The 24,267-nt window shown below is 40.5% G+C and overlaps 1 protein-coding gene across 1 annotated transcript in view; it reads left to right on the forward strand.

Moving 5' to 3' along the window:
* Window positions 1–24,267, forward strand: part of BACE2 (beta-secretase 2) — a 53,638-nt gene that overhangs the window by 17,535 nt on the left and 11,836 nt on the right. Inside the window, exons 2-6 of the mRNA XM_064152554.1 lie at window positions 6,211–6,299; window positions 13,314–13,530; window positions 15,095–15,223; window positions 16,909–17,043; window positions 19,639–19,740. Coding sequence (XP_064008624.1) covers window positions 6,211–6,299; window positions 13,314–13,530; window positions 15,095–15,223; window positions 16,909–17,043; window positions 19,639–19,740 — 672 coding nt within the window. The remainder of the gene's footprint in view (window positions 1–6,210; window positions 6,300–13,313; window positions 13,531–15,094; window positions 15,224–16,908; window positions 17,044–19,638; window positions 19,741–24,267) is intronic.

The raw sequence follows: 24,267 nt of genomic DNA on the forward strand, positions 1-24,267 counted from the left end.
GGTGCTGCAGAGTGCTGAAGACTGGGCTGCTCTGGTCCAGGGACCATTTATGAACAATGAAAAACGGAAGAGTCCTGTCCCTGCACCAGTATTCAAGGTCAGCTTGCTGATACAGACCACCAAACTTCACCTTTTTAGGTTTCAGTCTTACTTGTTCAATGAAATATGTATTATTCTGCAAGCAGAAATGTCTTCTTGTGGAAGCTTTTTCAGTTTATGTTTAACTTTACAGGTCACTACCTCTAGATGCAGTTCCAAAGATTCCTCTAACTCATATTTTAATTAGGTTTCATTTCTATTTCTTCATAGGAACAAGTCAATATTACAGCCTAGTCTTCTGAATTTGTTTGTCAGAAAGTGACTGTAAATACTGTTTCTGAACAATGCAGGGCAAAAAAGTCTGTGCTTAAAAAGCCACTGCATATTTGTAACATTATTAATTTGTAAAAACAAATTGCTGAAATAACCCAGCTGATGGTCTGTGCCAATGATGACATGTAATAAATGTGGGCAAACACAGAGTATAGTTGCTAGTGTGTTTTCTTCTTCAAGTGATGGTTATAAGCAATTCTTGCCAGATGGGCTGATAATGTAATTAGGAATCGTTGTGTTAAATGAGGCAGCATTTAAATTGGCAACTAATTTTCCTATCTATTAACTGGCCTGAAAAAGAAGAGCTGTTACCCAAATGATTTCTAGTTGCTAATCCCTGAAAAGAAATGGAGCACTTCACACTGTTTTCAAAGCACTGTCTAGCAAATTATTTCCTATAGGGTTTATTATATGTAGAACAGGATAAGAGAGGGAGTTAAGAGATATTCAGGGCCAGGCTGGATGAGGCTTGCACGGCTGAGTCTAGTTGAGAGGTATCCCTGTCCATGGTGGTGAAGTTGGAGTAGATGATCTATAAGGTCCCTTCCAACGTAAACCATTCTAAGTTCAGAGGTTGTTATATGGGATGGACCTCTGCTAAGCCAGTACATCATGTTGTGTGGTAACAACCCATGAGCCAATAATGGGATGCTACCTATTTATAGTCTCTACATGTGGACAATGGGAGGGGAGGGAAAGGTTTTTACTTAGTAATAGTTCATTGTGTGGCATACTACATCAAGCAGAGTAGGACTGTGAGCCCTATTTTGAGTATGTGTGTGGGAGAAACCTTGAAAGCACAACAGGGCAAGATTTTAAGTGGCATATGGACATTACTAGCATGGAATGATCACTCTCTTTATTGGGAATGAGAGAGAAGGGAAAAGGGGCACCCTTCAGTCCCAGAGAAGGCATGTTCACTGGTAGTTTTCATCATGAACTCTTAAGGAACCAGCTTCTTTGGTCTGCTGGTTTGTGTGCTGGAAGCTATCAGTTGCCTATCATTAAGACTTTGACAAACCCTGGAGTAAATGTGAGGCTAAATAAGATTGATTATTATATTTATGCTGCTATCTATGTAAATGATTTTATTTCTCCCCCCTATGCTTCAACTGAAGCAAGAATGGAGAGGTGAATAAATTTTATTCAGTTGCATTTTGTCTGCCCAGTAGTGAAACTTTATTGCTTGACCTAAAACTTGTTAACAAGGAGTGGAGGGGGGGAAGTGGATTTTTCTGTGGACCAGTCTTTCAGTGGGGATGAAGATTATCACTAGCCCAGTGTGGCTTACTCAAGGAATCATATCAAAAGCAGCAGCGTGGTGGGATTGCGTGCAAGCCTTAGGATTCCCACCTGGAAAATGTTGTGTATGCTAAGCCATGCAGAGAGATGCTTCAAATAAATGCATTATGCACTTGTAGCCCGTGGGATTTGTTTTGTTTATCTTTTCTGAAAGTTGCCAAAAACTCCTGACCTCAAACTAAGACAGGAAATAAAACTTAGTCTAAGCCTAAGTAAGGTGGAGGTTGGAATAGAAGCAGTATCTGTCCCTGCTAGAGGATGTTAGCAACCTGTACCTAACAAATATGGAATGGTTGCAGTATTTTATCACTTTTCCTTGAAAATGTGGAGGAAGTAACATTCTGAATGCATGATGGAATAACTGCAAATTGCTGTTTGCCAGGCAGTTAAATGAGGCATGGATAGTGCCTAGTGTTGATGATGCTGCATTGACACCACTTGCTGTAACAGGGCAGGTGCCTGAACAACAGACAGGCGAAGTTTTGCTGAATGGAGAAAAAAATGACAGATCAATAGGCAATTTTTGTTCTGATATCAAAATACAACAACATACAGCGATGGAAAGCTTAAAAAATATTAAAGACATAGCAGTAAGTTAAATTATTGAAGCAGGATGCCATACAGTAAGTGCTATTTGAATGTTAGAGCTAAATCAAGCACTGGAAAATTTGAGGGATCTTTGAAGTATTGACAATGTGTTTGACTTCCAGTTGAAATAAATCATTATGACTGGGAGGTTTTTTCAGTGTCTCTACCCCTTCAGAGTAGAAAAGATAAAAAATGCTAAGGTGGCTTCTGCTTTCAGTGTTCATGACTTTCAGTAAACTGGTTTGGACTTGTTTCTATTTATAAGCACAACTTAATGGCATATAGATAAAGAGTGTCAGGTTTCCTCTGTAAGTTTGTCATGGCACAGAGGTGGGTGTTGGCTTGTTCTATTGCTAGGGTTCCTTGTGAAACTCATAATTACACCAACACTACTTCCATATAGGAAATGCATCCAGCAAAATAATGTCCAGTTACAATGACAGGCGCAGATTTTATATCCCACTGCTGTGGTAAAGGTGACCTTCAAGAGGAAAAAGTAGCAGCTTTCTGCATCTGTTGTGTGCTTTCTGCTAGATAGGTCTGAAATTGAACTTGGAAACCACAATAAAAAGAACACCCAGGGCTTTCCTTCTGTGCCTCCAAAAGCAAAAGCAAGGTAGTTCTTCATTGTTTATGATGCTGGGCACGTAGGCGGCCAGCAGTCTTTAGACAGCTTTTCCTTCATAGGTTCTTTCATCCATGTCTTTCCAACCTTGGCTTTTGCAAAATCTGACCTCATCTGATGACCTCTGACAGAACAGAGTAATCACTAAGTAATCAACTCTCAGTGACAGAACATGAATCATTTGAGATGGCCACAGTAAACCCAGGCAACCAGCTCCACCTGCCCATGAAAGCTCTGATTCACCATCTCTGGGGCTTGAAAGGTGGCAGCTACCACTGCAGTTGGCTCTGCTTTGGCACTGAGGCCATCTGTGCCTGTGACAGAAAAGTCAAGGCACAGAGAGGTATGACCACTCCCCAGCTATCAAATGCGTAGCTCAGTGAATCAAAGTGATGTGCCATTGATTGCAGGTTTCATTAGTGAGCTGGGTAATGAAATGCAGAGGCTGCAGAGCGAGTACACAGTCATTTTTTGAGAGGGCAGGGCTGACCTCTGGAGAATGGGGCAGGATGGGTAGCCCTAGACCATAGCTTCTTTGGTTGCCACCATATGATTCAATAGAGCTTGTCTGAAGCTCCTCCAGCAGCACCATTAAACTGGCAACAGGCAGTATAGGCTAAAGTAGGCTCCAATGCTGAACGCATGAAAGTGGATCTTAATGAGATGTGGAGACACTAAAGGAAGTTCAGACCTAAAGGCTAACCAGGAAAGAAAGAGAACTCAGTAGGTTATACCCATCCAAAATGAACTGCTAATCACTGGCACTATTGTGAGAAGTACAATAAATCAGTGTCTGCCCTGGCCGCCTGCATCTCATTATGCATAAACATGTGGATAGAGAATGTCAGCCTCAATAGTGATCTGTCATTTGAATGCTGCTGTGCCCGAGTGGGCTGCCACTTGCATGGTTAGCCAGCTTTGTCATTTTCTTTGTTGTTTTGGTGGGGTTTTTTTACACTTTTTTTCCTCTCTTTCTCTGTAGGAGACACCTATTTTCTTTTAGAAATGTTGATTTGCCCTGTACTATCAGTAGTAAATTTTCCCTTTTCTTCAGCAATCTGTGAATTTAAGGTGTGGGGGTAAAACACCTTTCATATTTAGTGATTGGGGGTTTGTTTGTGGTTGGGTTTTCTCCCCAACTCATCCTCAGTATATGATGTCATGCATATTACTGAAGCTAGGGCAACACCTACGTTTATTTATGCAGCTGAAGTATAATGTCCATTACTCAAGCATCACAAGCTGCCTCAGAAAGGCTAATTAATTTAAGCCCTGCAGCACCCCTTGGAGGCAACTTTTGTTGGTCTTGATAGATGCACACATTGTAGCTGCTCTTTGTTACATATTTTTACCATGATTTCTATCCCAGAGAGAAGTTAAAAATGAATAGTTCTTACTTTGATAGATAGTTGAAAAAGATGTCAGGCTTTTGATAGCATTGAAATAAAGTATGTAACAAACTTTGGATTTTATTGCAAGCCATGCCTCAGAGATTCTTATTTTCTTTTAAAGCCTCAGCTCCTGGAGTCAGGTGGACTTGAAGATGGCCTTGTATTTTTAAAAGTCTGTGCCTAGGTTGTGTGGTTGCAAAATAAATTTTAATGTATTGTCCCATTTTAAACTAAAATCTGGGATGCAGCAAGGCACTCAACTAAGGTTGTAGGTTTGTTTCTCCTTAGTCTTCATTTTTTTTTCAGCTGCTGAGCACTGGGAATGCCAATGGCAGGCTGTGTGTGCCATTCAGAAGAGAGTCCCATGGATTCATAGTTGGGCTTGTGTTCATGTTTTCGTTTTGGAGCTCTTCAGTCCCATATTACATGAACTAGGATACACAAGGGTAACCATCTCTTCCCTCCCCTTCCATAAGCAAACCAAAAATGTTTTGAATATCAACTCAGGCTTTTTTTTTTTTTTTTTTTTGTCCATGCTTGGTCTTAATTACAAAGCATTCAGCATATCTTCTGCAAATGCATTGTCATCCTTTGTCTTTGCTCTTCTAAGCTCAGTCCCGTTTCTCCACTTCCTTTGACAACACTAGACATATTTCCCCTATTCTATTCTTCCTTTTACACTTCCCATGTCCACTTTCACTGTTAGATCCCAAGCTACCTCATTTCTTAAGGAGTGGTGAGGACTACCAAAGTGCCAGGTTCAAGCTAGCTTTAAACCAGGGGTGAAGCAGTCTTTATGTCTCACTCCTTCCTAACTTCTTACTGTTTTTCTGGGAGAGCAGGTCTTCCCTGCTGCCTATTGTTTTAAGGCATTCTGAGACCACCCTGTCACCAAAGGCACAATTGCCCTTTTCTAGTGTCTGCTCCTACCATCTCTTTTCAAGTAGCTGTCTGATATGGCCGATTGCAATTATATTTTTAGTAACTGTAGGTGAGGAACCTAATCTGATATACATCACAACCCCCTGGGGTACTAGTTCATGTCCCTAAAAGACCTATGAAGCATCCAGGCAAGAGCGAAGCAAAAGTGTGACTGCTGCTTTTGTAGCAGCACAGTCTCTGACTAAATTATCATTTAATACCACTTCAAAGTCTGACTGAAAGAGTGACCCTGCACCCAGCTGCTCACCTCTGTGCTGTTACATTCTTCTTTGTGTTAGCACAAGTCATCTTGCAGCTGTGGTGAGCCAACTTGGTTAACAGAGTCAGATGAGGAAAGGAGGTGTCTCGTTTTATCCATGTGGTTTTGTTAGGCAATTTTTGGCCTAAATGATCCTCTCAATTAGCTGAACAAGTGGGCCACTCTTAGGCTACCTTCCAGATAATGCTTTTCATGGTATTTATAAATCTACCATCTTTATATTTAAACTCAGTGAAGGCTGTGCTAGGTTGCTACTGCTCAAGACAAAACTGGGCATCATTCCCATGCTTTCAAAGCCACAAGGCACCTTCATGCTTCTGCTGATTTCTGCTCAGACATGCACTCAGCTCTTATCCTGAGACCTCATAAACTCTAAGCAAACAGTGCTTTAAACAGTATGTGATTCAGCTTGTGTCCTGGATGAGCCAGGTTGCCAAGACAGATGGGTTGGGCCAAAAAGAAATTCAAGATGGTCATGAATTCCTCTGCTGGGAGAACATGTGCTCTAAGGGTTTTCCTCTTCCAGAAACATGACTTTTAAAGCACTTCCTTATGATCAGCTGTTTTGAAGGGGTTTCAGCAGTGTTATCTTTCCCCAAAGTGATTCTCTGTATTTAATTTTAGGACAACTTTCAGAGTTCTAAAGTTAAAGTTAGCCTGGACAAAAACTTCAGTAATGTGTTTGTTTGATTGGATGTGCAAACCACTTCTCCTTTCTTCTCTTTTGGCAGTTAAACATTCTGGTTGACACTGGGAGCAGTAATTTCGCGGTAGCGGGTGTGCCTGATCCTGATGTCACCTCCTACTTCAATGCTGAGCTGTAAGTACCTGTTCTGCATGCCATGGTGGGTTAGGATGGCTTTTAAATTCTGGCTCCTCTGTGTGAATGAGATTGAATAGGCAGTTGATGGGGCTCCTGTGACACCCCATGAGAGTAGGGTGTTTGTTGCTTGAATGGGAAGATTGGACTTGCTGGGTGCAAATCCTGCCTGATACTGTAAACAGTCCTAGTCATGGCAGCAGAGCTGAGCTCTGAGAGAAGTGCTGATTAGAGCAGGAGAAAAGGAAAGAAGATTACAGGGAAAAAAATGTTCACAAAATAACACCAACTTCATACAATTTCTTATCTGAACAATCTGGCAAGGAATCAAAAGTTTAAATATATTTCCCTTTGTTTAAAAACAAAAAAGTTAAACCCCAGTAATTGTATCTGTTACTTGACATTTTCTCCAAAACCAAAATTAGTTAGTCAAAACCTAATTTGTGCTTTAGTTTGGCCCAGAGCCTCATTAGTTAGTGATCTGGACAGACCCAGCTGAATCTGGTTGTTTATAAGATGCAGTTTGGTGGTTTTGGTAGTCTTCAGTGTGATCAGTATGAGCTGACGTTAGTCACAGCCAAGTACAGCTTTGTCTGTCTCAATCACTCTCCCTTTTCCTTCCTTCCTTCCTTCCTTCCTTCCTTCCTTCCTTCCTTCCTTCCTTCCTTCCTTCCTTCCTTCCGGTAAACTTCTTTAAAACAGGATCTATCTTTAGCTGAAGCATATGGATGAAAATAGAGGACCAGGAGGCTAGAGAGTATCACTGTCATCATTAGCTCTTTATGTATTTTAATAGGGGGTTTTGGACTTTTTTCCCCCAGTAAGACACACTGGTAATAGAGGGAAAGTCAGTATTTCCATGATGTTTGCTAGAGTAGCTCTACATCCCGTCACATACTCAGATCTTAGTGGAGGTATTTCACATCTCACTCTGTTGTGACTCAGGTCATGCCAGAATTTGCAGTTGAAAGTTGTTTCTGCTCTACTGCAGAGTTTTACCTGACAGCTATCCTCTCCCATAGGTAGTGGCTAGAGGAAACTTCGTTGCAAGGAATTAAAAGCACAAGCATTCCTTCTGCCCTTTCTCTTCAGTGATGTTATCTTATCTGAAAGGGCAAGGCCTCTCAAATAAGTACCATAATATATTAGAAACAGCAACAATGGCAGAGATTGTTGAGAAAGGCTGTGAAATCACTTAAAGGTTAGAGTCTCTCATCAGCACTCTAAGTGTACACTATGTTTTGAGAACTTTGATGTAAAGCTAATAATGAAAAGTTGAAATTTAGGCCCTAAGGAGTTCTGTGCTTTGTAAAATTATTTAAACTCAAGTCATTACAATATCTGGTTTGGGCTGGATTGATGGAGTACTGCAGTGTGGCCAGAAAGATGTGCAACCATTAGCGTGTTTGAGCCTGGCTACACCGTTTTAAATACTTTAAATATAATTAAATAACATCTGGGAGGGATCCTGGCCCTACTGAAATCAGTTAGATGTTTCCAAAAGAAACCTTTGTAGGTTACCTATCCTAAATGAGGCAGGGCTATCACCATTTCGGGTCAGCCATTGCAGAGTCCAGCCAAGTCCTGCAAGCCTTTAAAGATGGAGACACCATTCTCTCCCTGCACAGTGTGTTTCAATGCTGAGCCACACTCTTGTGGAAGAAATGGTTCCTGTTACCCAACTTGAACTTCACAGAATGTAACTTGTGGGTGTTGCCCTTTATGTTATTAACTGACATCGTAGAGAAAATTTGGCTGTGTCATCTTTGTAGTGGTCTCTCAAGTTGTAAACTGCCATAACATCTTCCCTTAGCTTCTTGTTTGCAGAAGCAAAGCCTACTTCCCCTTAGTCTCTTATCACAGGTCCTGTGTTCATGGACCCTAATCTGTCTAGTAGCCCTTTGCCAATCCCTCTTCTCTTCCTCCAGATGCCTGTTGAACTGGGTTCTCACAGCTGGCCACAATTTATTCCTGGTGTGGTCTCACCAGTGCTGACCACAAGGTGAGAGTGTCTTCCTTAGATTTGTTGCCTATAGCCCTTGAAAAGTGGCCTGATGTAGAGTTTGCTGTACACACAGGGCAAGTACAGGGTTGGCTCTTAATCAGCATAGTATGGACCACCACCCAAATCCTTTTGAGTTCAGTTGCTTCTCAATCTGTCCTTATGCATGGAGTTGATTCCTCTGAACTACATAACTTTGTGCTTCTTGTTGAATGCCAGGAGATTTCTCTTAGCAGAGCCTTCCCATTTTTCAAGATTCCTCTGGATTCAAGCTCTGACATTCATCATGTCAATTACTCCTCTTACTATGATGTCCTGTGCAAATCTGTTGAGGGTGCAGTCTGTCCAGCCTATAGGTTCTTAAAAAAAAAAGTTGAACAATTTTTCTTTCACTTACAATCCATGGAGCACTACGTTTGTCATGAGCCTGATGTTGATCCAGTGCTCACTGCCCTTTGGGCCCACTGGCCTAGCCCATCTTCAACCCACTCAGTAGTCTGTTTGTTCAACCTTACATCTTCAGCTTCCAAATGGGAATGCCATGGGAGATGGTGTCAAAAGCTTGACCATATGATTAGCGTGGCCATATAATTTGTCCTTCATATGCTTGGAAGCAGATTCCAAGAGGTTGTTCTCTGAGACTGTTCCTGACTTGGGGTGAAGCTAGTGTTCCAGGTCCTGCTGATCATTTCCTTTTGAGACTGGCCTTACAATAACCTTCTCTCAGTAGTTGGGTTGCCTACCCTAATTGTTATGACTTTGCATAGATGATGGACACGACTCTTGATATCACATCAGCTGGATCCCTAAAATTACCTAAGAGTGACCTTTACCAATGTGTAAATGAAACAAATTACTTATGAGCACTGTTCTCCCATGCTATGTGGAACACTTGCAAGTTAGATAAGGAGGTTTCCTCTCTGATAACCATTCCTGGAGTTTTTCCCTATACTGCCATGAAGTGCTTCCATGTGAGAGTTATAAACTGCAAATTGAAGGAAAAGAGGGATTAGTAATTTGTTAAGTTAATGGAACTGAGTTATAGATGTGTGCTTATTAGAATATTAATATTATGTTGGAGAGAGTGAATGATGGGTCTTAATTTCCTGATTGCTGTGCTCTTATTTTAATTTCATTCAAATCATCAAAATCTGAAATTAAATGCATGAATGTTTTTTGCCTGAAATTGAGGAGAGTGTATAGCAAAGGCATTATCTTTGTTTCAAAGGACCCAGAGGCTGTGCTGTTCAGTAAGAGCCCTCCTTGAGCAATTTTAGATCTAATGTGTTAAATGATGTTGCACATCCCATAATCCATGTTGTATTATTCTACTGCTTAATTATCTGGGTCGTTCTGTACAGAATGAATAAAGCTGTTATCATGAACTCTTCACAGCTTGGGCTTTTGAGTGGCTGTGACAAAACTTTGCTTCTGAGTCTGCTGTGGTGATCATGCTGTATAAGGCACCACAATCTGTAAGTTTTGGGGAAGTGGCCTAATTTGTCCTGAATTAGAAAGAAATCACAACATTTGTTTCACACATTATTCAAAATAACTAGTAGTTTTTGCTGAGTGCCCTACTTGTGATAAAAGAGCTACTTAAATTGGTGTATAAAGGGATTTTTACACTTGAAAATAAACTGCCAGTGATGGCTCTGTAGTGGTATGTGAAAGAGTGACATGCTCAGGGCTGTCAATACTTAGCAACAGTATTTGGTTTTATTTCATGTGAGTACTACTGCCTCATTATCTATAAGATTTCAAGAACAAACTCCTCCAGAGTTGATCATTGCAAGAGATAGAGAGGTTAAGAAAATTATGGGTGATAAACTGAGGTAATACAAGAAGTTATATATCAGCAACAAAAAAATAAACTGCTGCTTTTAGTAGGATCATCTTAACATAAGGAAGAAGTTATTTACTGTAAGGGTCACAGAGCACTGGAAGAGGCTCCCTAGTGAGGTTGTGGAGTCTCCTTCTTTGGAGACTTTATGACCTGTCTGGATGCTTTCTTGTGCGACCTACACTAGATTATATATAGATCTGCTCTCACAGGGATTTTGGACTTGGTAATCTCCAGAGGTCCCATCCAAACCCTCACATCCTGTGATCCTGTGAGTTTGGCTATATATACTGTACAGTTTATGGTATAGAGTAAATTATAAACTTGTTCCAGAACCCCTGAAAATAAGATGGGACTTCTAGATTGAAAATCAATAATTGAAGTTGGATTTTCATGTTGTGTCTTCAAGTTGTTAGCCCTAAGTCACTTACCTTGTGTTACTGATGATCACTAGAGAGGGAATAAATGCTGTTCAAGATTTTTTTTGCTCATTGCTGTTTTCTGACCCTTCTTTGCCATTGCCATCTGTGGAGACATGGAATTTGGTGCTTTAGAAAAAGTGAATGGGTACACAAGAAAATCTGAAGTCCTGATTTGTTTCAGAGAAGCAAGAGAGCATGTGTTTGGCATGGCTGGTGATATGGAGGGCTTTCTGTGTAGTGGATTTGCTGTTGCCATGTTGACCTTCCTTCAAATGCAGCATGGCATGAGAAATAGTATTTTGTTCAGTGCTGTGTGCTAATAAGGATGACTAACTATGCATGAGAAAATTAATCTGTTGCTAGTTTCCTCAGATCAGGCTTGAGATCCATTCAAAGTTTGAGGGATATGTTTCTCTTGGCTGCTTTGGAGTAAAGATAGTAGCCAGGAGAGAGAGGAAGGAAGTAGTCATTGCAGCACCATAATCTAAAAAGTCTTTCTCCTTGCCTCTGGCTAAGATATGCTCTGTCCTTTTGGAAGACTTTTAATTTCTTGTTTTCTCATTGCAGCCAAAATATTTTGTTTGGACTTTTTTCATGCTGTGTGTTTCTTTTAAAGCACTCAGCCCATCAATTAGAACAAGTCTCTAGTTCTGACTTCTGAAAGAGTTCTCTTCCTTTACATCAGTGAGGTAAAAAAACACAGGGTGATTACAGCCAAGAGGATGGTGCAGGAAGTGGTTTTGCAGAACAGAATATGATTTACTGCCACATTAGGAATTTTGCTTCTTGAAGGGAATAATAAGGCCTTCTCTTGAATATGGCATTGTGTACTTTACAGATAAGTATCCTCATACCCATTTCTGCAGCTGAGGCACAGAGGGCAAAGAAGTGACTTGTCCTGCCTTTCCATGGGAAAGTCCACCACTAGCTGTGCTGGTAAATGAACCCAGTCTCTCTGTGTTCTGGTCCACAGCTCAATCCAACAGACTGTTAACCACTTGCAAAAGAGGAGCTGTGTGCTGCTGCTGGTCATGCAGTGTCTGTCTTTGCAGACTCATTTTGCTTTATTCTCTCAGAACTCGCTTTTCTCTTGGACTTCAGATGTTACCTCTGTTTAATAGTCAGACATTTTCCTAGCCAAGAACTCTGTATTTCCCCTTCCTTTTCCTGGCTTCCTCCAGTCTCTCTTATGCCACTAATGATTCAGAGTCCTGTTTTGATTTGTAGGATGTATTGCCAGTATTACAGTGAAGCTCCAAAGACAATGAGTGGAGACGTCTTTTTGCCTAGGTGTCATACAAGTGCAGCAGTAGCATAAAACAGTTGTATAAGCAACCAGAGCTATGTATTAACACTCTCTCTGAAATTCATACATTTTGAAATGGAATCTGAGGGGCCCATTATCTAATGTATTTTTGACATCTTAGAAGCTACAACCTAATGAACCTTGAAGACGTTTGAAGTGTTAGGTGTTTCAAGTATCAAACTGCTCAGGGTTAGAGCATGGCGTTTTCTATTCTTTCCTCCCTTAGCTAGGAAGAGGATCAGCTTCATGGTCCATATGGCCAAAGTGTACCTCAAAATCGAGTGTCTGAATGGATGGGATTTGCCTGCATTGCCATCTGAAGGTTGTTTGCCATAAGAGGAATGTTGGTGAGCTCAGGTACAAGTGGTTGTGAAGCCACCTCATGTAGCTGTTTGTGTCACGGTAGCTGTTAAATTAAAGCGGTGTTGGTAAAACTGTCCATGCTTCTTACATCACTTGCAGCTTCATTGTGAAGGCACAGATGTAAAGAAGGCATTATGAAACCATTTTAAACTTGCCTTCTTTTTATTTACTTAAAACTATCAAGTGAAAAGTCTGTTCAGACGTACCAAGCATGGTTATTCCTCTCTTCTGAAGGGGAAGCTCAATGCTTAGGAAGAGAAACAAAACAAATTGTAAGGGATCTCAAAATTTTATAGCTGTTCAGTGGTGATGCAGGTGGAAGATGATTGCTATATTTATACTACAGGATTTTGAAATGAAAAATCTGTTGAACCATATTTAATGTTTTTGTTATGACTTGTAAACAGGATTCTTCTCCTTTTTTTTTACTTGCTGTGCTTAACTACTTTACCTTTGCTTCCCTCATCTAGAAAGAACTCCTTTATTGTCTCCTCTGAGTCAGTGAATCATTTGTTAATAATACCCAACTCTATTTCCTGATAGATAGACCAAGCTGCAGATTTAGAAAACCTCTCTCTTCCTGCTGATGCTCACAATAATATTCCAATTTACTCAAATGGATTTTAAAATAATATTAATGAAGTATTAGTCTACAGCTATTCAGTTAGCTTAGCATTTCAGTTTTAGATTTGAATTCACAAGCTTTCTGTTTTCTAGCACCACTTAATATATTCCATCTCCAGTTAAAGTGTATTACTCCCATTGTGATGGACCAGTCTGAGTCAAGGATACATTACATTAGGTGGCATAATACCTAAGATATGGGAGGGGGGAAAAAAGACAGAAAGAAAGAAAGAAAAAGACATGCATTGTGAAGATTTGAGTCACTGACGGCTTCAGGATAAAAACAGGGCATTTTTTTACTGTTTTTATGACCCATCCTCCTCCTTCTGTGAGTATAAGTGATTGACTGCTGAATTCACTTTCCTCTCAGGGAAAAACTTGAGATTGAATATGTTCCATTGTCTTGCGTTGTGAATGAACAGGTCATGCATAAGTCTGTCTTTTCCTTTTAAAGGTCAAGTACATACAAATCTCAAGGGATTGATGTCACAGTTAAGTACAGTCAAGGAAGCTGGACTGGAGTGCTGGGTACAGATGTCATTACTATCCCAAAAGGAATCTATGGCAGCTACACCATCAACATTGCTACCATTCTTGAATCAGAGAATTTCTTCTTACCAGGGGTTAAATGGCACGGGATTCTTGGTCTTGCCTATGATGCCTTAGCAAAGGTAAATAATCCTTTCTCCAGCAGTTGTTGTTTCTTTTCACAATGACAATAAAAAGGAATCTGATTAATTAAATGAAGAGACTGGACAATCTGTCAGCTTTACATTCATCCCTTCCCAACCAGTCTTTCCTAAGAATCCTTTGCGTTTGCTCCAGGAAGAATAAAAATGGAGTTGTGATGGTACTGTAGTCCTGTGCAAGCATTTTGGCTTTTCTGATGATGAAGGCTCTGGTTTTAGCTCCTCTGGAATGAAGGAACTTTTACAGGGCTTGTAGTGCCAAAGTATGGGAGTAAAGGCTTATAGTGTGGAAGGTCTGTATCAGGGTTTTGGTGATCTCTCTGAAGACTTGCCAGTGGACTGATGAACCTCCTTGGCAGTTCATTCTAAGACATTATCTGTTTATCAAGTAAAAGTTGAGGTGGAAGGCATATATGTATAATTTCAGAACAAATACTAGCTACAGTGTTCTCACTGAAACACAACCAAGTACATCCAGGGCTTAGGGAGGTAGGAAATTCAGATAGAGCTTTAAAACCTGAAACTGTAGACTATAAATTTATAACCTTAAAATCTGAAACTGAAAACATGATTGGAATACTGCACAGTCATCATTTTCAACCTACACATAACTGTCTGAGAAATTCAGAGAGAGATATATCCTGTTAGAACAAACTATTTGATACTGCCTGCCGGCTCTGGAATTAAAATGCTTTATTCAAGAGCTGTGTGATCATCATATTGACTGCTGTCATATTTGCTAACACACACTGTCAACAGACAGAGAAAAGCTGCTTCCCAAACTCTGGCTTGGGCAAATACTGTGTTCAGGGCATTTATTTTTTTCCCTTCCTCCAAAGATTTAAGTGGTGGTGGCTTCTGAGGCTGCTCTGTGCTTTGTGTAGCAAGAGCACTTGGCTCTTTGTCAGTGAGCCAAGATTCCTGCCTGTCCTAGGATGTATCTGCACAGAAATAGGAATTAGAATAGGAATTGTTCTAATAACTGCAAAGGAAAGCACAACACACAGCGTAGGAAAGATTCTAATGCCAAGTGATCAGCTGGAGCGTGCTTGCATATGAAGTGCTTGAAAAGAAAGATGAGGAAATAAGGGACATTGAATTCAGAGTTCATTAGAATTAAACTGTATTTAAAACCTTAAAATCCTCTGTCTAAAGACCTGCCTTTCCACTGTGGAAGGGTGTGTAGGGCAAGTTACACTTGACTCTTCTAAGGCTTTTGGAAAGGCCAAAGTCTCTTCCAGCCAAAAAGGTACAATGAGTTTCTCACTGAAACTGGCATTTGAGTTTGAAAACTGCAGTTCAAGAATACTCTTGTGCTTTAGGGATTTCTGTGACAGTGGTCAAGAGTAAAAGTGTTTTTAGAAACAGAAAGAATGTCAGATGTTGTTTTTTTAATGGCCAGGGTTTTCATCACCTGGTTGTCAGACATTCAGTTTACTTGTGAAAAGTGGTCCTGCTTGAATGATTTGCTTATTTATGCAAAGAAACTTTTTAGTGAATGCTTTGTAATTTTTGTTTTGTTTTGTTTTGTTTCAACACCTTCAAGCCTTCAAGTTCTGTGGAGACATTCTTCGATTCTCTTGTGAGGCAGGCAAAGATCCCCAATATTTTCTCCTTGCAGATGTGTGGTGCTGGACTGCCTGTTTCTGGAAGTGGTACCAACGGAGGTAGTCTTGTGGGTATCTGTCAATCTGAAAGGGAAGACGTATCTCTGTTAATCTCTCTCCCTCTTTTCTATGACTATTTTACTTCTTCCAAATGAAGTATTTAAATATATGAAATGTTTGGGGTTTGTTTTTTTTAAGAAGTTAAGCACTTATGCAAAACTCAAGTGTCTATTTTCATTCTCCATTCTATTTTTTTTTGTCTCTCAAATTTGAGTAAACTTTTTCAAGTCCAATTTTAATAAAGAAAAACATAAATCCTGTGCTGTATCTTTAGTGCAGATTCTATTACCTTTGTCAAGCTGAGTAGTCTCTTACTCAACTGTTACTCTTGTTCAAGCTCATCAGAATGCTGCAGTAAAGTTTTTTCATGTGATGTGAAAAGGGGGAGAGGAATTAAGTGTCTTTTCCCATATTAAAGGAGGAAATCTGAAGACCCAATTCTTACACTTCTTACTCTGGAAAGTCTTTCCACCAGTTTTAGTGGGACTAAGAATTGACCATTGTATATCTGTAACCAGTAGTTAGAATGACTGTGCCCAAATTATTCTGGAATAAGTATGTTATCATAGGATGTTAGGGGTTGGAAGGGACCCAAAGAGATCGAGTCCAGCCCCCTGCCAGAGCAGGACAATGCAGTCTATCACAGAAGAACACACCCAGACGGGCCTTGAAAGTCTCCAGAGAAGGAGACTCCAGAACCTCTCTGGGGAGCCGGTTCCAGTGCTCTGTGACCCTTACAGTAAAGAAGTTCCCCCTTGTGTTGCTTTTGCTGCAACTTACACCCATTGCTCCTTGTCCTGTCACAGGGAGCAAGTGAGCAGAGCCTGTCCCCCCGTGCTTCTGACCAGCCTTCAGATACTTATAAACATTTATTAAATCTCATCTAAATCTTCTTTTTTCCAGACTAAAAATCCCCAGGTCCCTCAGCCTCTCTTCATAAGCCATGCCCTCCTATCCCCTAATCATCTTTGTAGCCCTCCGCTGGACCCTCTCCAGCAGATCCCTGTTCCTCTTAAACTGGGGAGCCCAAAACTGAACACAGTATTCAAGATGATATTAGAACAGGTGTTGATCACAAATAGTTACTAGGCTGTGAATTCACATACTGTAAATGTTAACAGACTTGAGACAGACAAAGCCCAAGAGAGAAATAATTTATTTTAGTTCAGTTCAAAGTGTGATGGTCTAATTCTCCCAGTCAACTTCAACATAACTTTTGATGGGAGCTAGTAGTGATAGCAACAGTAAGATATGTCATATTCTTTTTTGGATATGTGTAGGAAAATTGTTCTTGAACAGTATTAAGGCTTTTCTGATCTGATAAAGTTAATTTATGATGTAATAGATTAATATTCTGTCCAGTTTTTGTACATTGTCTAGATTAAACCATTGAATATTAATTTGATTTTAAATAGTGGAGCTTTCATAAAAGAGTAAACATGAACTTGTAGATGAAGATGCTGGTAATTTGGCCCAATATGGGAATTTTGTTTGACTGAAGAACAAATGTCTAGATGTTTTACAGCTCTTGATGACAAAGACCTTGTCAGTAACATCCTTATAAATTGGTGCTAAATTAAAATGTTGATACCTTGTGTATCACAATTAAATACTCTCCTCTTTTCCTGCACTTGCCTCAAAACTAAACATCCAGGAGTTTGAAGCATGTGAATTCTTTCCTCCTTTCCCATAGGTTCTGGGTGGAATTGAACCAAGTCTATACACAGGTGATATTTGGTACACACCAATCAAAGAGGAGTGGTATTACCAGGTTGAAATTCTCAAACTGGAGGTCGGAGGACAGAACCTCGAATTGGACTGTAGAGAGGTATTTGTGATGTTGTGTTTCTGTCTCTATAAAATGCAAGTTTGGTTAAATAAAAAACACATCATTGATCAGGTTTTTATTTTTCAGGCAGATGTGTTTTGCAGTCTTCTATGGGAATTAAGGCTGCACAGTAACTTTGAAAAGAAATTAAGCCCTGCCAAACAGTGTGTATGTCAAGCCTGCCAGAATTGCTTCAAAGAGAACTTTAAAGTCATTGATGGTGTTTGCAGTAAATTAAGAACTAAGCTACAATTGTTAGGTGAATGATCCACTGAAAATAAGGCTGCTGTGATTTGGAAAGGGTCACTCTCTTGACTAGTTTCAGTTGTAACAAAGGTGTCTAAAAATGGTGCATCGATCCCAGGAAACAAGAGTCTTTAAACGGCTACAGTTTGTGGCCTGCTGTCATACACTAAAATCTAATCAAAGGGGTTTTAAGCAATTCTGGTCAGACTAAGAAAAAGGAAGGTTTTTTGGACTGACCCCTATTAAGGTGTCTAAGCATGTAACTCATGGTGGCAGTGGGCAGGTCGTCATCCTGAGTTTCTTCCCAAAGTATCTCATCCTATTCCTTTTCTTTCTCATTTCCTTCTTTCTTTCTTTCTTAGTCCACTTCTGCTTACTTCAGCCTTGCCAGTTATTACTCCTGATGGATATATATTGTGGTTTTATTGAGAATAATGTTTTACTATCTCTGAATCAGTCTGAGACTATGTTGTTGTCATTTTTATTCCGAAGCTGTTTAATTTTTTTTCCTCTGGAGGATGTGTGTGTGTGTGTGTGTTTTATTTGTTGCTCACTATTGCTTGTTGGTATTCATGTTTTGATTTTAGTTCTATAATTTTCATGCCTTGCTTCCATTAGGCATCTTAATTGTATCTTATGCTTGTTCTCTTAGCTGGAAATCACTGGGACATGATAATTCTGAGCTTTTATAGTTTGTACAAATTAAATTACCTTCATGGTAAAGATCTTATATGTGCATAAATATATTTCCATACAAAGTATGGAAAACAAATTCCCATGCAAAAATTTAAGTTAATCATATAGCCTCTCAACCTACTATGGAAAACAATGTCTATTTAAACGCCTCTCTCTTAACATTATTAGGAAGGCAAAACTGCTATTCCTGTAACATAAATGTTTGTCCTTGCTTTCCTTTTCTGCCTGAAAAAACAGTCAGCATGGTTTTTGAAGAGGAGCCCTTGTACTAATGGTTTCATACATGCTATTTCCAGAAAACAACTCACTTAAATCTAGCAGTGTTATGAAAGTTTCCTGTTATTGTTCCTCTTTTCTGAGCCAGGATTTGCTTTTACGTTGTACACATTAGCGTAGTGTGCTAGTCACTACTACAGAAGGCAGCATTCTGTTCTTCATCAAAGGAGATCTTCCTGCAAAAATTCAGAGGAAGAACAGCAACTCGGAGCTAGTATGATTAAAGTTTGGCCAGATTAGAGGCTTGCAGAGGATACATAATTCACTGTATAGGATGATGAACTATGTGCCCTCTCTCCGCTTAGTTGTTTTCTAGGAAATGGAACATTCTCTGTAACTATCACCAGAGACTACTCCTTTCCTTGCCAGGCAAAAGTAGTCCTTTCACTTCAATGCTGGGAATCTGTCCAGTGTTACACTGCAGCCGTGGCCTCGAGCCTGGCAGACCAGGGCTGAGAGAAATACGGAGCTGCCAGAAGTGCACTGCATGGTTAAATACTAACTAGGAAGACTAAGAAGGCAAGTGGCTGCCCGCTGCAAGCACTGCGTACACAGCATGGAAGTCTAGGTGCTTAGCTCCTCACCAAGCAATCATGTGACATTTTGCATGGGTTTATGGCAGTGGCTGACCACCTTGGCTGTGCCTTCTAACTACTTTTTTCCAAAGGTGGCTTTTCAGGATGCTGGCAATTGCATATTTGTGGACTATGCCTTGATATTTCTCTCTGCTCTTCGGAAGTATTTCTGAGTGTGTCTGGTTGGCTTTACTTTCAGCTCCGCTTGGCAGCCTGCAGCAGCCCTTCTTCAGAAAAGAACATAACTAAGAGTTACTTTTTGTGTTTTGGTGGAGTTTATTTTTTGTCACTGCACTAAAGATATTCCATGTGACTTGATAACATCTAAACCTATTTACTTTAAATTCACTTGTTGTTTGATGTCTTCCAAAAATCTTATGCTGTGTACTACCCTGTGTCTTATGTTTATGCCATAAACATGTCAGTGTTCAGTTACATTGATCCTGCTGCCTAAGCTGGTAACAGAATGCAAACAGCTGCCATTGTTACTTGCCTATTTTTCCCCTCACCCCCAATTAATCATAATTTTTAAGGAGTTAGTGAAAAAAATATACACCTTTTTTAAATGCTTATTCTTTGTTTGCTGAAATCTCTTGATCTGAATGTTGGAGTTTTAATAATGAAGATAAATGTTTGCTTAGGGTTGGTTGGTTCTTTTAGTGATGTTTTTGAGGCAGCAAGATGGAAATTTCAAGTTTCTTTGTGCCTTTTATTTTAATCTGTGTTTTAGTCGTTTTCAGCAATTGAGAGAGGGAGACATGGCAGTGTGTAATGTCTTTCCTTATCTTTTCCCCTTCCTTAGTACAATGCTGATAAAGCGATAGTAGACAGCGGGACCACGCTCCTCCGTCTGCCCCAGAAAGTCTTCAGTGCTGTCGTGCAAGCAATAGCTCGCACGTCCCTGGTAAGCTAATGTCATTAATATGCTTGAAATATTAAACTCCTCTTAAATCACTGGATCATAGGATGGTAGGGATTGGAAGGGACCTCCAGAGATCACTAAGTCCAATCCTCCTGCCAGAGCAGGTCCATAGAATCTAGTGCAGGTCACACAGGAATGCATCCAGACTGGGCTTGGATGTCTCCAGAGGAGGAGACCCCGCAACCTGGGGAGCCTGTTCCAGTGCTCTGTGACTCGGACAGTAAAGAAGTTCTTCATGTTGAAGTGGAACTTCTGTGCTGTATTTTATCCCAATTGCCCCTTCTCCTATCACAAGGCACAACTGAGAAGAGCCTGTCCCCTGCCTCTTGACACTCAGCCCTCAGATATTTATAAATTTATTAAATCTCCTCTAGGTCTTCTCTTCACCAAAAGAGCCTCAGGTCCCTCAGTCTCTCATAGGGCAGTGCTCCAGCCCCTTAATCCTCTTTGTAGCCTTCTGTTTGACTCTTTCAAGTAGATCCGTGTCCTTGAACTGGGGATCCCAAATCTAAATGCAAAAATCATCACATCATCTTTGAAAGAAGTGTCATCTTTCTACCATGAAAGTCATAGAGTTTTAACCCAAGGTGGAGCAAAATCTTTCCTGATCTACTCATGTTAATAAACTAGAAATTACAGGTACTCATGGAGATAGGAAGAGGACAGGAAGAGATGAAAAGGGAAAAGAAAGAGGCAAAAGTGGCATCCAAGTACAGGCAAGAAGTGTTTGTATGGAAATAATCAGAAATAAAGAAGAGGTGAAATACTTTTATTCTAAGCATTTCAGAAATGTAGACATAATCATCCCTCTTGCTCTGATTCAAAGTGTTAAGAGCTCAAAAATCAGTCCTTTAATTCAAAATGGAGTGTTTATAAAGCAGAAGAACCTGCTGCTGCAAGCAGTTCCTCTCCAAGTGTAATACTTTTGTTATATAGAGTGGATGTCATTCGTTAGGATTATTCATATCAACAAAGCTGCTTTTGACCTCAGTTACTGAATTAGTGTTTATGTTTAAGAGCGTCTTTCTCTGGAAATAGAGTGGAGTTTAGAAGTAGGGCATGGGGATGGTGGATTTCTCTGAGTGTAGAGTAACTGAAGCAGCATCTTCTGGTTAATAAAAGCTAATCAGAAATGTCTACTGAATACAGTGAGGAGCACCAAGAAGGTTAAAGATGAAGAACAAGTCTCAGGTATTTCACAGGGAATGGTTTTAATATTTTTGTCTTGGATTCGCTGTCAGGCAGGCAGTAATCACTGCAATTCACAGGAATTGCACTAGCTGGACTATTGGCTGCCTGCCCAGAAAAGTATTTGCCTGTATGCTGATAATTCAAAATTGAGATCCCTTTCCTACCAGATTGAGAGCGAAGATTTGGTATGAAATGTTCTTGATAGCCTGCAGATGTCCGGTATCTGAAATAAATGTACCAGTTACCTTCTGCAGCTCAGCTTCCCTGGTTGAAAATTTCTTCTCTTTGCAAAGCACTTTCAGTCCATCGAAGGAAACCTACACAAGAGCTCTTGTAATGGCACTTTGTGGATAGAGCATTCTCCCATGAAGTAGGTCACAGCAAAACACACTCTGATTTTTTGGTCAGGTCATTTGAACTAGGGCCTTCCATGTGGCAAATAAATAGTTAACTGATGATAAGGCATTAGAGGAGACCCACTCACTCTGCTTAATGTTTTTGGGGTTGTTTGTCTGTTCTCTCTATTAAAAATGCATAAAGTAACTGTTCTCTTTTCTTTTTCATCTCAAGAGACCTGTTGCCCTACTCCTTTCCCTACACATACCACAGAATCACAGAATGGTAGGGGCTGGAAGGGACCTCTGGAGACAATCTAGGCCAACCACCCTGCCAAAGCAGGATCACCTGGGGCAAGCTGCACAGCAATTCTTCCAGGCAGGTTTTGAAAGTCTCTAGAGAATGAGACTCCAACCTCTCTGGGCAGCCTGTTCCAGTGCTCTTTCACCCTCACAGTAAATAAGTTCTCCCTCTTCTTGAGGAGGAGGTTCTTGTGTTCCAGATTGTATCCCTTGCTCATCATCTATCACTGGGAAGTAGTGGAAAGAGACTGGCCACATCTTCTTGACACCCACCCTTAAGGTATTTGTAAACATTGATCAGATACCTTCTCAGTCTTCTCTTCTCCAGGCTAAGTAGCCCCAGGTCTGTCAGCCTTTTGTCAAAAAGAAATGCTGTGCTCCCCTAATCATCTTCACAGTCCTCTGTTGGACTCCCTTCAGTAGTTCCCTGTCCCTCTTGAACTGCAGAGGCCTGAACTGGACATAGTACTCCAGATGAGGCCTCACTAGGCAGAGTAGAGGGGCAGAAGAACCTCCCTTGACCTGCTGGTCACACTTTCTAATGCACTATTGGCTCTCTTGGCCACAAGGGCTTATTACTCTCTCTTGTTCAACTTACTGTCCACCAGGACTGCAAGGTCTTTCTCCACAAAGCTGCTTTCCAGCAGGTCAGTCCCTAACCTATACTGGTGCACGAGGTTATTCTTGTCCAGGTATACAAATCTACACTTGTCCTTCAATTTCACAGAATCAGGATTGTCAGGTTGGAAGAGACCTCAAGTCTCATCTAGTTCAAACCCCTCTGCCACGGGCAGGGACACTTTTCACTATGTCAGGTTGCCCAGAGCCACATCCATCCCGGCCTCAAAAACATTCATTTCATTAGGTTCCTCTCCACACAACTCTTATGTCTGTCCAGATCTCACTAAAAATTACTTTCACATTTCTAAACAAGGCCTATCAAATAAGAAAGTAGTTATGAGATATAAGGATCAGAATCAAGCTGTGCAGAAGCAATGTCAGGACAATGGGTATTTTTAGCAGTTGTGCCATGCACAACTGCACTTTTAGCACTTTGTGCCTATGGCAGACTATGTACCACTGAAATGCAAAATCATCTGCTGTCATCACTCATACTTCTCACAGGTGAGCCAGGTTCACGAGTTCCTGCTTCTAGTCTCTTGTTCTGATCTTCCCAGCAAGATGTTACTTCCCCCTCAGATATGCTGGGATGCATTCCTTTATTCAGCTCCATTTAAATCCAAGGCTGTGAGCTTTATGCTCTTCAGTGGTGCAGATCATTTTTAAAATCTTATTTATTTGGACTGAGGTCTCCTAGAGAGCAGATACAGAGGCAGTTTGATGTTGGCAGGTCTGAAGGGCAGTGGTTTTGGCAGATGAGCAGAGAAGAGCCACAGAGGGGGTGGCAGCTACTGACTTCACCGAGCTGAAGTCAGCACAGCATGTCTACTCATTCATTAATATAATGCTAAGTTAATAAGTTGAAGAAAGGAAGGCTCAAATGTTTATTTTAGTAACCTTTTAGGTATCATACAGCCAAATTCCCCCCAAATGTATTTCTTCAGTGCACAGAACTAAGGCAAAGAAATGCAATATAATAAGTCTTCTAAAAGGCAAGGGTAGGCACTTAGAACACTTGCTAGACTTGGTCTCACCTCACAAGCTCTACTTTCCAGAAAAAAAAATGAGAAGGTGGCTGTATTTCTCAGCAGGATTTGCCTGAGACTTAGCTATGAGGGTTAAAGCATTGTCTAATGCCAAGACATGAGATTTAAGGGTAAAATCTGTCTGTTTGTGTTGGGAAGACACACTGTGTGTTTACATGACTGTATGCTTGGCTCAAGAACAGAGAGGAGCACCTGGAAGTATTAAGTCTCTAATACAATGGAATCCTAACAGATATTTCACTGGCAGCTGTGTGGGGTAGGGAATACTATTCCTGTGTAGAATGCCATATAACTAATGTCTAAGCTCATGATTACAGGGTAATTAATATCACTGATAAAGATAAATGAGGGGAATGGAGAGGTGGGATTGCTTCTTTCTTCTTCACCCAAACAGGAGGCTTTGTCTGTGCAGGGTTGGAGCAAGATACTGCCTTGGGTGTTGCTTCATGTGGGGAAGAAGAACCATCACAAAGTAGTGCACTCCAACAAGGAAGGTTTTTTCTCTGATCTGGCAGGAGATTGGCTGCAGGAAGCATGAACATTAAATGTTTGTTTTAGGCAAACAAGCCCTGCAGTGGTTTGTTTTTTACTTTGTTAGTGCCATGGATACATTAAGAAGTACTATTGACCTTATTTCAAAAGCATATCAAGTTGTATTGGTAGTGAGTGGCAGGGCAGTAAAAGAGGGGAAGGGACACATCTTTCCATTGACTGTAGCAGTTCTTGATTCCCCTACGTGATAGATTTTTGGCTTAGCCCTTTTCTTCAAAACCATAAGGTAGGAAACCAGCTATGTGAAGAAGGGAGATTATTCCATAACACCTTCTTGTGGTTTGTTTTTATTAGCTGTTGGGGGTTTTTTTTAAGTCTGCTGCTTCAAAATGTTGATGTTTGGTCAGAGACGTTCAGAGAAGAGGTGGATAGTAAAAGCTTATTGATGCTTTTTGCCTCTTTGTGGCACTGGCTGTGCTCAGGGAAGTCATACTTGGTCATTGCAGAAGTGGAAGTAATGA

The sequence above is a fragment of the Pogoniulus pusillus genome, chromosome 12, assembly GCF_015220805.1.
Source record: "Pogoniulus pusillus isolate bPogPus1 chromosome 12, bPogPus1.pri, whole genome shotgun sequence".
Lineage (NCBI taxonomy): Eukaryota > Metazoa > Chordata > Aves > Piciformes > Lybiidae > Pogoniulus > Pogoniulus pusillus.